Raw genomic sequence first — 14459 nt, 5'->3', positions numbered from 1 at the left:
ATCCAAGTTGGGGATGCAAAGAATAGGAATATGGTCCTGTTGCCTAGTTGGTAAGGAAAAAAACAATAAAACGACTTGGCGTCTGAATATGTTCCAAACATATTAGGAAACGACACGTCGTTCAGATCAGGAAATTTGACTGCACAAACAAAACCAAAGTTTCACGGAGCAAACCAGAGAGATCCATTGAAGGAAAGCAAAGATATCCACCCCGAAAATTCCAAATGGGTGCTCTGTTGAAACTGGTAGACGCCACGCTCTTCGTATTCTTCGTCGTGATTGCGGTGGCTGCGCCGTTTATCGACGGGCAGACATGTCTGCCGCAGAGTTTCTTCCCGGAGGTGCTGGTGGAGCTCAAGAGCTGGTACGCGCGCACCTATGGAGATTATCTGGTGAGCCAGAAGCCTCATTTCTTTGTTGGGATCGTTTGGGTTGAGCTGCTCTTCCAATGGCCTCTGGCGGTTGCCAACTTGTACGGAATTCTGGCCGCCAAGTCTTGGTTGAACACCACCTGTTTGATCTATGGCGCTTCGGTATTTACCTCCATGGTAACGTTTTCTTCTTTCTTTTCTTTTAATAACATTATAAATTATAGCAAATTGGTGATTTGTTTGGTTTTAGATCTTGGGTTTTGCTGGTTCTCTTATTTTTTTTATAGTTTTTAATTGGTTAATTATATATTTTCTTGTTAATTATCTTCCAAGTTTGTAACTTTTATAGGATTTAACATGGATTAATTGTAGTATCCAATCCGAGGGTGGTTTAAGAAGTCAAAGATGTTAAAATGTACAAGATAGAAAATGAAGCGAAACTTGTTTGAATGATGTTATATAACTTAAAAAGGTCGTACCCAGCTCCCGCTTTACGCAGGGTCTGGGAGAGGTGAATGTCGGCTAGCCTTACCCCCATTTATGGAGAGGCTGCTCCCAAGTCTCGAAAACTATTAGCCAGATAAGAGAGTTCCGAAAACTATTAGCATCGATCAAATTCTAACATATTGGAACAATAACTGTTTGCTCTGCTGATGGATTTGGCTTCCTCATTTTAAGCATGAATTGGATTGGTAACGAAACACCATTGTAGGCGAATCAATGTCTTAAGGTCACATGGTTCGTGCTAAACTGTTAATCATTACCCGTAAGCACTCGCATAATTATTACGTAATGGTGGTGAGAATTCTAATTGGGTTATTGGAGGTGGAGTTTTTTCTGGATTCGGCAGCACATACATGGTCTGTCATGTTGAACTATTCCATATTGGATTGTCAACCACCCTTCTTCAACTTTTTTCTTTCTTAACAGATTTTGGTTTTGTCAAAATTTCAGGTTACAATACTATCAGAGCTTGTTCAGTCCGGCAAGGCTTCTGATAAGCTGTTATATGTGTACTCCCCTTTTTTGGGATTAGGTGTTTTGGCCATGTTGCGGGGGCTGCTGCCGCAATCCAGCACGACTACTTCAAGGATTGGCAAGAGACCTACATTGGGTAGGAAAAAGAAGGCCTGAAAGACAACTGCCTGACTTAGATTTTTTGAGTTATCGTTATTGTGAGAGTTTCATGTTTGTTCCCTTTCAGTTGCTGGTTATGCAACAAATTGGAAGATTTTAGCAATGTAACAAATGAATCCTTCTTATGCAAGATTGGAAGATTTTAGCAATTGGATTCACTATTAGTTGGTTCGGTTAATTGCATATCTTCTTTTAACGTTGTAGCTATTCTCCAGTTTTGTATACATTGTATTTCAATATTTCGCTGAATTTCTCCCTTCATCTCCTGTTAATTACTTCGAAAAAAAGATGGAAGTTCCTCACAAATTGCTGTGTTTTAGCTTTTTCTTTGGGTTTTCAAAAGAGAGAATATAGTCTATGACCAATCTAACTGTTAAATGGTGAATGCATTAAGTAAATGCATGTACCGTATCCAAGTCCTTATTGTTGATTCAGTTTCATAATATCCTTGTAAAGCTTGGCTCGATTGACATCTTTTGCTCCGCTCAAGTGGGTTGTTTTTCTGTAGCACATGTACAGTGCCATTAAAAAATTAGTTGATTGTTGTTGTAACTTGTACCCTATCTATATACATATCATATAAATCTTATCTCTGATTTCTTACGAATAAGATAAAGTTGACATTTATTGCTTCTCATCACTTTGCTTATTTCCTTCTAAACAAGGTTGAAGAGTTCACCAAAACAAAGTTGAAGAGTTTCAAAGAAAAGCCATCTACCCTCAAAAACCAAAATGGGTGCTTTGTTGAAGCTTGTAGATGCCACACTCATCGTCTTCTTCATCGTGATTGCGGTGGCAGCGCCCTTGCTCGACTCGCAGATAATTCTGCCTCGGTGCCTCTTCCCAGACTGGCTGGTTGAACTCCAGAGCTGGTTATACGTGCGCATCTTAGGCCATTATCTTGTGACCGAGAAACATCATTTCTTTGTTGGCCTCGTTTGGCTGCAGCTACTCCTTCAGTGGCCTCTTGCGCTGGCCAACTTGTATGGAATTTTGGCCGCCAAGTCTTGGTTCAACACCACCTGCTTGATCTATGGAGTTTCTTTCTTCGGCTCCATCGTAAAGTTTTCTTCCTTCTGTCTTTAATCAAGTTATAATTTATAGCCAATTTGGTTGTTTTGTTTGATTTTACAACTTGTGTTTGCTAGATCTCTTTTCTTTTTCACGTTTTCATTTGGCTTGCTTAGATCTTGCTATTAGACTATACAATTACAAAGTTGGTGACAGAAATCAATCCGCTTACAGAATTCTTAGAGTATGATATTTGAACATATGTTGGTTATCTTTCGATCAAATTCTACCAAGCTGGAATATAACGTGTTACTGTGATGATGCATTTAGCATCCTGATCTATGCATGCATTCGATGTGAAACGAAACACCACTGCAGTCTCCAGATAAGCAATGTGAATCATAATTGGGTTATCTGAGATTGAGAGGTGGAGTTCTTCTGGTTTTGCACTAATGAAAGTCCGTAATATTGAACTTGTATTTCATATCGGATTGTCAAGTGTCAATGTCAACCCCTTTCTTCAACCTCACTTTCTTATGACAGATTCTGGTTTTGTGAAAATTTCAGATTACTGAATTATCGGAGCTGGTTCAGTCCGGCAAGGCTTCTGATATGCTGATATATTTTTACTTCCCTTTTCTGGGGTTAGCTGTTTTGGCCATACTGCGGGGGCTTCTGCCACCATCCTGCAAGACCACTTCAAGCATCGGCAAGAGACCTACGTTGGGTAGGAAAAAGAAGGCTTGAGATACAAAACTGATCCAGATTTTGTAGTCGTTGTGAGAGTGATCAATATCGTTGAAACTCTTATGATGAATGATCGGAAGATTTTGGCAATTGATGTCATTTACAGCATATGAAACCAGAGAGTTACATGGAAATCTTTCGTTCATGTTATGAACTTAGGATTGTGATTCTCTTAATCACAAATTAAGAGTCAAGTTAGTTGTAATTGAGGGTTTTACTTATTATTTGTTAGAAGTGTCAGCTGGCAGTAGTCACTCTTTGTGTATAAGAGCACTTGCTCTTTGGTTTGTAATGAGATCAGAATTTGTTTTCAGGAGCTCTGTGTTACTTCCCCCTTCCTCTCTAGCCTCTGTGTTACTTTCAGGTTGATTAAGGGCTTAGAGATTTGGATCTTATCAGTTCAAGATGATTTGGTTTCGGCTTGGTCATAGTTGCTGGTATTCAGTTGCAGGAATTCCTTTATGCTCACCTTTTCAGAGATTGTATTTGACTACTCTGCTCAATTTCTCCTTTCATTTCTTGCCTAAACAAAAGATGGAAATTCACTATATGTTCAATTTCTCCTTTCATTTCTTTACCTAAATTGACCTACTATTTGTTGGAATGATGTCATAATCTCACATCCGGCACAACTAAAAATAAACTGGTCATCCATGCCGGCGCCCAAGCGAAGACGCCAAAAACGTCAATTCCATCATTTTGAGATGTTTGTTCAAAGGTGGAACAATTAAACGTTTCCCAAAGAAAGAAAGCGGAACAACTAATGAAGGCATCACGATGCTTCACTTCTCCCCTCCGGGTCTGCCGAAATCCCTTACCACCATCTGTGTCTCTCTCCTTTCACCTTCCTTCCTCGTTCTCAAAATACTGCAACAAATTTAAGGAAAACGATCATCTGACCCCTATAATACATCAAATATGTGACATGTAATTAATTTGTAATATGTGACATGTATAATTAGTTTACCTAGAAAGTAACTAATTGAGTTATGCAGTTCATGCACTGTCGCATGAGAATGCAGCTTTTATCTTCTCAACAGTGCAATCAATAGGATCGTTAGCCGCTGTGACTGACGACCCAAGAGACAGCTTAGCAGTTGGGTCTGAATCAATCAAGAGCTGAAATGCAACAGTGAGAAGCGAACTACCACCAGAGGAAGAGTCTCCAATGCCGGCTCCGTCGGGGAGTATCGCAAACCCAGAAGGAAGAAGGGGAACATGGTCAGGGTCACTCCCATTCAGCACGGCTTTCGTGTGAACAATGTCAACTGGTGCATAAATTACAAAGGAAGCTGTTGGGTCAGTGCAGCTCTCTTGCAGTATCAGCATGTTGCTCTTGCTTGAATAGGCACTCTACAAATTAATTTTATGTTACTTTGTAATTAGTGATGTGAAGAGAGATACATGTAGTTGATTAGAGAAAAAAACATAACACAAAAGATAAATCTACATTTACTAGTAGTAGAGACGCAATTTCCAGTGTTGCGACCATAAGCAATGTGTCCAATCTCTTTAAAAATTCCCGCATAAGAAAGAATATCCCACTGCAAGCACAAGTAGTGATGAATATCCCACTGCAAGCACAAGTAGTGATCATCACAATTGCAACTGGAACAATTTAAGGAGAATAACTGTGTTTCCAGTTTAGCAGATGCTAATCAGCAGTGGCGGAGCCAGAATTCTGAATGAGGATGGGCTCAGCTTTCTATATCCAGCTTCTGATTATTTGTAAAATACATAACCTTCTATCTTGGTGATCTTTTTTTTATGTGGTTGACACAAGAAACCTAGATTTTCTCTGGTATTTGTTTCTGTATTAGGTAGGATGTGAAAGTATGTACTTTTCCTTTTCCATCCAAGTTACTTGATGTGGAAATTGTTTTTATGCATGTTTCTGTTGTCCGTTTTAGTAATGATTCATATACTTGTTTGTTACATTTTTCTAAGATACACGCATAAAAATACTTATTTATAAATAGAAATATAAATCTCACGCTTCTGCAAAATATATGCGCATTAATTTGGTTCATGTATTAAATTTGGTAATTTTATTCTAAGAATCAGATGACTATTAATTCAGCTTTAAGATTAGTTCAAGTGTATGTACCTCGCTGCGAGACTTCTCATTGCGGAGAAACCCAAAGACTCTTTTGGGAGGTACTGGAAGACAGAAAGATGCCGCGGCTCTGAGCACAATACCTGCAGGCCTTCCGAGATCATCCACACATTTTCGGGTCATCACCCGGACGTCATCAACCCCTATTCCGGACATTGTGGTCCATGTGTGTGTGGTCGATGCACTCAATCCAGCACAGAAGGTAATCATCATTCTTTCAGCCCATTTCAGGACGCTTTTTCTCCTTTCTTGATTTGTGATCACTAATTAACCAGGAATTTAACAACTATAACCAATAACGGTTAATTAATTTTCATCGAAAAGAATTAGGCTTAATTAACGAACGGACATGCATGAACAGTATATGACCAATCTTTTAATGGACTGTGCTGTTAGTCAATAGTATGAAGCAACATAATAGCCACATGTAAAATTTCGAGCCATATAAATATTAAAGAAACGAATAATGAAATATCAAGCCAAATTATTATTACCTCCAACATCACCAGTAGGGATGTTAGAAGCCATTGCACTAGCAAGACGTTCGCATTGACGGTCCAAGGTAGCAACCCATCGTTTTGCGCCAAATGCATGGCCGGAGCTAACCAGCTGCTTGTAGAGGTGGTGAATACCTCTTTCATCCACTTCATCAGCATGCTCAACCCATGTAACCTATGGTAGCAAAATTTGTCATTACATGAAATTAATGTCTCCTGTAAAAATTGGGCCCTAAAATATCCCGTTAAAGTAAAACATGTATGATATGTATATATAGTGTGTTGTATACCTTTGAATTCCCATTTGGCATTTCTTGAATTAGGCATCCTGAGGGCCTTCTTTGACAAGATTTGAGTGCAGGATTAGGGCGAAAGTTGTCCAAGGAAACACAACCACAGCCCAGGTGCCATCGGCATGCCGTTTGCAGTACCTCACATAATAACTCTCACGAGTTGGAACAAGTGGTGAAGGAACTTGGAATTCTGCCGTCATCTACCAAACCACAAACAGTATTTTAATACAAAAATACGTATCACAAAAAAACTAAACAATTAACGACAGAATAAGAAGAGCTGAAGTTGAACTTTGAGGGGAAAATATATATACCACTTGCAACGCTCCATTGTAATTTCCAGCCACGCCAGTTAATAGGACTTCAAGGGTCAGAGCTCTTGAGACAATCCCAGAAAGTACGGTCGACCACTGATTCTACACGTTACAAAATCCACACAAATAATAATGTGGGTTCATGCGATTCTTTCCTTCAAAGGTGTTATTAATACAACGATATAAATACACTAATGAAGACGTACGTAAATGTCTAATAGAGTTGGCAGGCTAACCACATCCATGAGAATCTCAACAAGTTTCATGTGGTTCATAATAACAACTGCACTCTCACGCGAAGCTTCTGTTTTGAAGCCGTTTTGTTTTGGCCTGACTTCACGAGGGAACGTTCTGATGTACTCACCTTCATTGAGTACGGTGGTGCTGCCATCAAGGCTAGTCATCCACAAGGGTTCAACCATTTGGGCCATTCTGATAAGTTCATCCATAGCTGCAACGGCAAGCTCAATTATCATTGGCTTGTCTGCTTCACTTGATGCACTGATTGACCTGAGAAGGTCTCCGGCACCATACATCTCACCGGCCATGCTTGACTGAAACCCAAAGCTCCCACCCCAAGATCAAGTGGACTGCGGGATGGAAAAGGAGAAGAATTAGCTTCCCAATGGTTTGCCTACATACTTCGCAGCTATCGCTGATATACGATCAATCTGAACAATAAAGGAATAAGTTATCAATTTGGCGACTTGTCACGTGCCACGAATCTAGAACATATATGTAACATTCGACCAATAAAACGTTATCTGAATTTGTTATACCAAAATAAGTAAAATATCTACCAAATAATAAATGTGTTTGAGATTATCTTGATCTTTAAATTTTCTCTACCGTTTCTCATAATCGAATATTTTGTCTCAAATGGTGTTCGTCGAATGACATCTCTCAAATGCCTTTAATGGAAATCATGCATTATAGTCTCACATTAAGTGGTTAATATTTTTTTTCATTTATTGTCATCTCTCAATTGCCTTTAATGGAAATCATGCATTAAAGTCTCGCATTAAGTGGTTAATATTTTTTCATTTATTGTCAATTAATTTGAGATAGATGCTCATTCTAAGTAATGTGACAAGCTTAAAATCTGAGTTTCATAAAATTCTCCATAATTCCCTTCTTTTTGATAATTTATTTTGTTCTTCAAAGTCATTATCTAAGCCTATGAGACGAAATGAAGAACGCAAGTCATGATTCAAGGGCTTTCTAGTCTTTTCATGTCTAGGGTTTTGATAAAGAATGGGCCTTACAGCAGGTCCAATTCTATTTCTATACGAATAAGAATTAATTTTCTATTACTTCCCATCCTTGGTGTATATAATATTTTTTTAAAATATTACTTTCCTAATTTTCTAAAAAAATATTACTTCATATTTCTATTAAGTTAAAGACTTTGTAAGTTACATCTTTGTCAGTCCTTAGATGACACACTCCAATCCCGATATCCCCAAATATCACGATAGACACGTGCTGGCCGACATCTGAGGGTGACAAAACTATTTTATACATGCATACAAAAGAAAATATGTGATCAGAAAGAAATATATGAATGCAGAACCGTGTTCAGAGCATACAACCACTCAAGAATAATGTGAAAGAATTATTATAAGAAGGTATGAATAAAGGAATGGGTCCTAGCCTGAGAAGACTCGAAGATCCGTACGCAAAATTGCCCTGACACCAGGACTGTATGTCTCGATTCTAATTCCTAAGGGAGACGCAAAAACAGAAAAGGTTAGTGGACCAAACTTTATAATAATAATACTAATAATAATAAGAAAACCGTTTTCTTTCTAAACATACTAACCCCCTATTTTGAAAACACATATATATAATACTACATTGTAGTTTTCCAAAATCTCTACATGCTATGAAAATGTTCATAAAATCAGTACGTATGAAACCGTGCTAAAAAATGAATATCGATGCCCGAAGACAAATCCGTAAATCCCATCAATGATATACTCTCTAGGGGTATCATAGTCGCCCGAAAGCAGTACATGTCCATCACCTGAAGGTGAAGCTGTACGACACTGGGTTACGCCAATGAAGAAACATGGTAGACCCTATCACTCGAAGGAGACGTTGTACGACTCTGGATTACGCTAGAGAAGAAACATAAACATCATACACTGACATTAGCCGTGGCTAGAGAAGCTGTCTGAGAGCTGCTCGAGAAATTATAAATATTTCGTAAAAGCAATTTAAATAAATCGTAAATAATGCATAAAAACCATGCAAGTTAAGAAGGGGTCAACTCACAAGTATTCTATTGCCCGATAACAACTCGAACTAGCGAGGATGGTGCCATTTCCCACCGATGCACCTTGTTGATGCACAAAACCGGAGGTCTTGGAACAACGTAAACCCGACCGTGAATCTGCAAGTAATGTAAATAACACAAGATATATTGTGGTTCACCCCAAGGTTTGGGCTACGTCCACACTGACTGTATATTTATCTGAGGGAGAGAGAACTCTGAGAGTGAGAGCGTTGAGAGGGGGTAAGGAGCCTTAGGAATTGGCCTCATAAATAGCCTCCCCTAATTGTGAGGGTGAGGGGTCCTTTTATAGAATAAGGACTTCTTACTTATTACATATTTGCCCATTCCTTTATCACATAATTACATTTACGTCCCCCGAGTATTTATATGAGGTCTAAATACGGAGGCTCTAAATATGGTATAAACAGTAGTCCCCCAAGTCTTCAGTCAAGTGAGTCTTTTGGCTAGAAACTTGAAATTCAGTCCATGTGTGGGCCGAAGTAACTAAATGCTGTCTTGAACTGATGCTCGATGTGAGGCAGTGTTTAATCTTAAATGACGCTCAACTACAAGTAGCACACGTTGCGAAACTGCTCGGCTTCATGGCTCATGTTGCCTTGGTTGGATCGGCCTACGGCATTTGAAGGTGAGGGAATCCCTTTTATAAAATAAGGGCTCGCTCCTTAATACATGAATGATGGGCTAGAGTTGATGCTCTCTAATGATGGTGAGAGAGTCCATTTTATAGAATAAGGGTTCGTTCCTCAATACATAAGTGATGGGTTAGGAGTGATGCTCACGGCGAGACGGTTGCCCAGCAGGCGGCGATGCTCTCTAATGATGGTGAGGGAGTCCCTTTTATAGAATAAGGGTTCGCTCATCAATACATAAGTGATGGGTTAGGAGTAATGCTCGCGGTGAGGCGGTTGCTCAACTGGCAGCTTTGCTCTCTAATGGCGGTAAGGGAGTCCCTTTTATAAAATAAGGGATCGCTCTTCAGTACATGAACAATGGGTGCTCTCTAATGAAAGTGAGGAAGTCTCTTTTATAGAATAAGGGCTCGCTTCTCAATACATAAGTGATGGGTTAGGTCCCCCAAGTATTTTTCATGAGGCCCAGTTGAGGCCCAATATATGGTACATAATGTAGTCCCCCAAGTCTTCGGTCAATAGAGTCTGTTGGTTGGAGACTTCAAATTGAATCCATGTATGGGCCGAAGCGGCGGTTGTTCGGAGGCGGTATTTGTATACCCTGCACTGAAGCTTTGTGGGTGAAGCTTTGCAAGTGAAGCTTTGAAGCTAGAGCTCTGTAAATGAAGCTTTTGAAGCTAGAGCTATGTAAATGAAGCTTTTGAAGCTAGAGTTCTGTAAATAAAGCTTTTGAAGCTGATTGACATGAGTGATGCTCATGAATGTTTATGTTGATTAACATGAGTGATGCTCATGGATGTTGTCATGAGTGATGCTCATGAATGTTAACATGAGTAATGCTCATGAATGTTGACATGAATGATGGTCATGAATGTTTATGTATGATTGTCATGAGTGATGCTCATGAATGTTTATGTATGAATGACATGAGTAATGCTCATGTATAATTTGGAGTACTAGGCGTACTTTTGATCACCTGGTTGGTGGCATGAAGGAGAGTACGGGTTGTACATTTCATCACCGGGTTGGTGGCATGAATGGCTAGTTGCCAAATGATATTAGAGTACGAGTTGTACATTTGATCACCTGGTTGGCGATGATAGCGGCGGGTTGCCGAATAATTGTGGAGTACTGGGCGTACTTTTGATCACCTGGTTGGTGGTAATAGCGGCGGGTTGCCGAATAATTGTGGAGTACTGGGCGTACTTTTGATGACCTAGTTGGTGCTATTTCGGGCTTATGGGCTTTCGCCCTTCACAACATGCCAGCCCATTTGTTTTGGGCTTTGCCATTTTTTTTTGTTTGTTTTTTTTGTTTTTTGTTTTTTTTACCCTCTGATGGGGTTTATACAGATGTTTCCGAAAGATAAAAATAAATTACATCATTCTGGTGGGATGTTTATTCTTTGCTTTTGTAGTGTTTTTCTGATGCCCTCTCTTTGTATCTTCACCTGGCAGACAGAAGGAATCATAATAATAGGAAAATCTTTTGCTTTCTTTTTTCTGCTTTGTTCCCCGCTGCTTTTCTACTTTGCTTAATCTCTTTTGTATTTCCTGCATGTTCTCCTGTAAAATGTGACAGCTGCCTAACAGCTTTGACACAACCCACTTGTTTTTCTCTGACTTTCTCAAAGAATGGGACCCTGCATATGATGAAAGTGTGGCATCTGCAGATCCAGGCATCATTGTCGTGGGCATCCCTGCTGCTTCTGGATATCACAAACCCATGTATAAACAAATTCCTTAACCTCAGGCTGAGGAGGAAAAGGATAAAAAGGCAAGGATTGAATTGGATCTTTCGGCCTCATGAGATTTCGCTAAAGCGTAACAGCCCCGCGGTGAGCTTTTTGAGCCGAGGCCTGGACGACGCCGCCTGGTTTGTTTTTTTGTTGTCAATTTTCCAGTGAAGAAAATGGACTCTGCGGAGGTTCGTAATTCCGGCGCCAGTAATTCAAAGCTTTTCAACCACAACAATGGGCACCGCCTGACTGGTTCATTCCTTCCCAAACTTCATTCGTGCAGCAGGAATGGCAAGTGCTCCAGGAATCCATCATCCAGATGCATTGTCAGAGCCAGCTCTTCCAAAACTTGAAACAAACAAATGCGCCTTCAAACCCAACGTTACTGCTGCAGCCGTAGCTACAGCTTGCCATTCGGAGTAGGAACGGGATGAGGTCTTGGGAGTAGAGGGGAAGGACCTCGTAGCTTTGGAAGCAGATCTGCAAATCTGATAAGCAGGGACGCGGATGCGGAGTTGATGATCGAGAGCGAGGTGAAGTGTGGATGAATGATCTCAGGGATAGAAATGAACTTGATCTGATCGGCCTGCTTGAGCATGGCCTTCTTAATCTCGTCAGCCTTCTTGGACGCCTCGACGACGAACTTGCGGGATCGTTGGATGGTTTCGAAAGCCTTCTTGGACGCCTCGGCGGCGTTGATTCGTGGGTTCCTCGTCAGAGATGATATATTTCTGAGTGGGTACAGCACAATGAAAGACGTGATGATGAGAACGATGTAGAGCGCCAGGCCGGTGCCGGTGCAGACAAGAAGTTAGCCACCCGCTGGACCGAAACGGCGACGGTGCCTACAACGATAGTGGCTAGTAATTGGATGGAAATGATCGCGTAGATTTTACGGATTAAGGACCACCTAAACTCGAGGCTTTTGAGCATCACAGGGTAGAGCAGCCTCGTTCCAGCCTCCGAGTCACTCTTCTTAAACGCCTGATTCCCCAACTTTGGTAGTGACACGTGGCGATTTGGAGGTTTTGGATATGTCTCGAGTGTGTCTTTGTGGTGAAAGAAAGTGTCTGTTTGGTGACGGGTGCTGTGAAGGTTCTTGGGTTTCTGTAGATTCATGGCAGAGGTGAAAAAATGAAAGAGAACCGACACAACTTTTCGTATCGATTCCCACAGACGGCGCCAAATGTTGATGCACAAAACCGAAGGTCTTGGAACAACGTAAACCCGACCGTGAATCTACAAGTAATGTAAATAACACAAGATATATCATGGTTCACCCTAAGGTTTGGGCTACGTCCACACTGACTGTATATTTATCTGAGGGAGAGAGAGCTCTGAGAGTGAGAGCGTTGAGAGGGGGTGAGGAGCCTTAGGAATTGGCCTAAAAAATAGCCTCCCCTAATTGTGAGGGTGATGGGTCCTTTTATAGAATAAGGATTTCTCACTTATTACATATTTACCCCTTCCTTTATCACATAATTACATTTAAGTCCCCCGAGTATTTATACGAGATCTAAATACGGAGGCCCTAAATATGGTATAAACACACCTAAACACAAATAGGGACCATGTAGTAAAACTCTACTTAAACGATCAAATTTGGGAAAATAGACAGCGGATTCAGATTCAGCATTTCGAAAAACCTAAGGAGGGACCTCAAGTTCCCTCCAGCGCCGCTGCACGAGCTGCCACGGGGCGGCGACCCAGAAGGCCATGGTTGTCGGAAACCCAATTTTCCGACCAACCCAAAAAATTACCAAATTTTATAGGAATGTATAGCTCATCAAGGGGAAGAACTTTCATACGTAGGCCGAAATCTAATTTGACCGAGAAACACTTGAAAACCACCTCAATCTATCGAAAAACCATAAAATGGGTGTTCTTCGATTCATCGAATTTGCAGTTCCACCGCCTCCAAATGTGTTTGGGCTTTGATCCATGCCTCAAGGGGAGTTCAACAAGGGTGGTGCTCGACGATGGTGCTTGCAGAAATGGCGAATCGGCGCCGTGCACCCATAAACCCTACGGGTTTTGTTATTCATGAATATGGGGTTAAACCAAGTGGGATTTAGGTGGAAATGGAAGAGGAGTTGATGTAGAGTTGTTTCCAGGTAGGGGGTGGCTACGAATCGCTGAAAATACTGATGAAATCTTGTTGGAAAATGGCGCTAGGAACCAATTTAGGGAACCAGGTCGCGATCGGCAAACAGGTCGAAAAGGGGTCCGATATGTTAGGCTCTATTTTCTCTCATTTCCCTTCTTTCTTTCTTTTCTAATTGGGTAGCATCCCACATTTCTTTCTCCTGATTGGTCATCTCTCCCTCATTTCCCCTCATTTCTTTTCTCTTCTTTCCATCATAACCACACATGTGGCTTCCAGATTGTTGCTCTAGCAAATCTAGAGCCTTCTAGATTATGGTCAAATGACCATTTCGCCCCTATTTTTGCTCTTCATAACTCTTTCAATATAACTTCAAATTACATTTCGTTTGTTCTCACGCGTTCGTAACGACGAGTACTAGAGAATATGCCAAGGAAATGAATCTTACGTGACATGACAATGTGGTTAACAAAAGTCAACGTTTTTCGCTTCAAAGGGCATTTTCATAAATTGATGCTTTAAAATTATAAAAACCATAATATTTGGGGACGGGTCGTTACATTATAGCACATTTGGATGAATAAAGATTTAACATAACTTTTCAAGAAGCTTCGTTTCTCCAGGTTCGTGTAATGCAATCTAACCCTAAGTGTGATGTCTAGAAAACTATTGGTGTGATGTCAATTAAACATGCCAGTTCATTGTGGTTTCCTTCATTCGTTTTAGATATTTCCGTTGTTTTTCTTTCTACAAATCATACGGTCATATATCAAGACTTAGGCCATCTCCAACCAAATGGTCCAGAGGGCCAGATGGTCGAAAATAGCCCTAAAACTGTCTCCAACCGAGGGCTAGGCCAGAGAGCTCGGGAATCTGGGAGGGCCCCATGGAATTTCAAAGGGCCAAAGGGCTAGCAATTTTTTTTATAGTTTTCCTATTGTTGTCGGTTATAACCGACAGCATTAAAGAATGATTTTTTAATACTGTCGGTTACAACCAACAGTAATAGGTATTCATAGGCATGAGTATAACGGCTAGCAACATTCAGCAGATGAATAGTGTACAAGTCATCAGCATAATGCAAGCAAATTTTTTAATACTCTCAACACATCTTCCAGACTAATCGCTTGCATTCTGCAGATGACTTGTACACTATTCACCAGAAGCCGGACGAGTCACTACGAGAGTATGCTGGTCGTTTCA

The 14459-nt window shown here is 40.6% G+C and overlaps 2 protein-coding genes and 1 pseudogene across 2 annotated transcripts; 2 read left to right on the top strand and 1 right to left on the bottom strand.

Moving 5' to 3' along the window:
• Positions 1-126: 126 nt before the first annotated feature.
• LOC126612266 (uncharacterized) lies at positions 127-1769 on the top strand. The gene is made up of 2 exons (XM_050280644.1): positions 127-548; positions 1326-1769. Exons 1-2 carry the CDS (start codon positions 225-227, stop codon positions 1503-1505), a joined length of 504 nt encoding a protein of 167 aa, XP_050136601.1. The 5' UTR covers positions 127-224; the 3' UTR covers positions 1506-1769.
• A 357-nt stretch (positions 1770-2126) lies between these two features.
• On the top strand, positions 2127-3582 carry LOC126612264 (uncharacterized). The gene is made up of 2 exons (XM_050280643.1): positions 2127-2567; positions 3087-3582. Exons 1-2 carry the CDS (start codon positions 2241-2243, stop codon positions 3264-3266), a joined length of 507 nt encoding a protein of 168 aa, XP_050136600.1. The 5' UTR covers positions 2127-2240; the 3' UTR covers positions 3267-3582.
• Positions 3583-3724: 142 nt separating this feature from the next.
• Positions 3725-7386, bottom strand: LOC126612260 (homeobox-leucine zipper protein PROTODERMAL FACTOR 2-like; annotated as a pseudogene).
• Positions 7387-14459: the final 7073 nt, after the last annotated feature.

Source organism: Malus sylvestris, chromosome 17, assembly GCF_916048215.2.
Source record: "Malus sylvestris chromosome 17, drMalSylv7.2, whole genome shotgun sequence".
Taxonomy (NCBI): domain Eukaryota; kingdom Viridiplantae; phylum Streptophyta; class Magnoliopsida; order Rosales; family Rosaceae; genus Malus; species Malus sylvestris.
The sequence above is the reverse complement of the archived record's forward strand: the minus strand, read 5'-3'. Positions and strand labels throughout refer to the sequence as shown.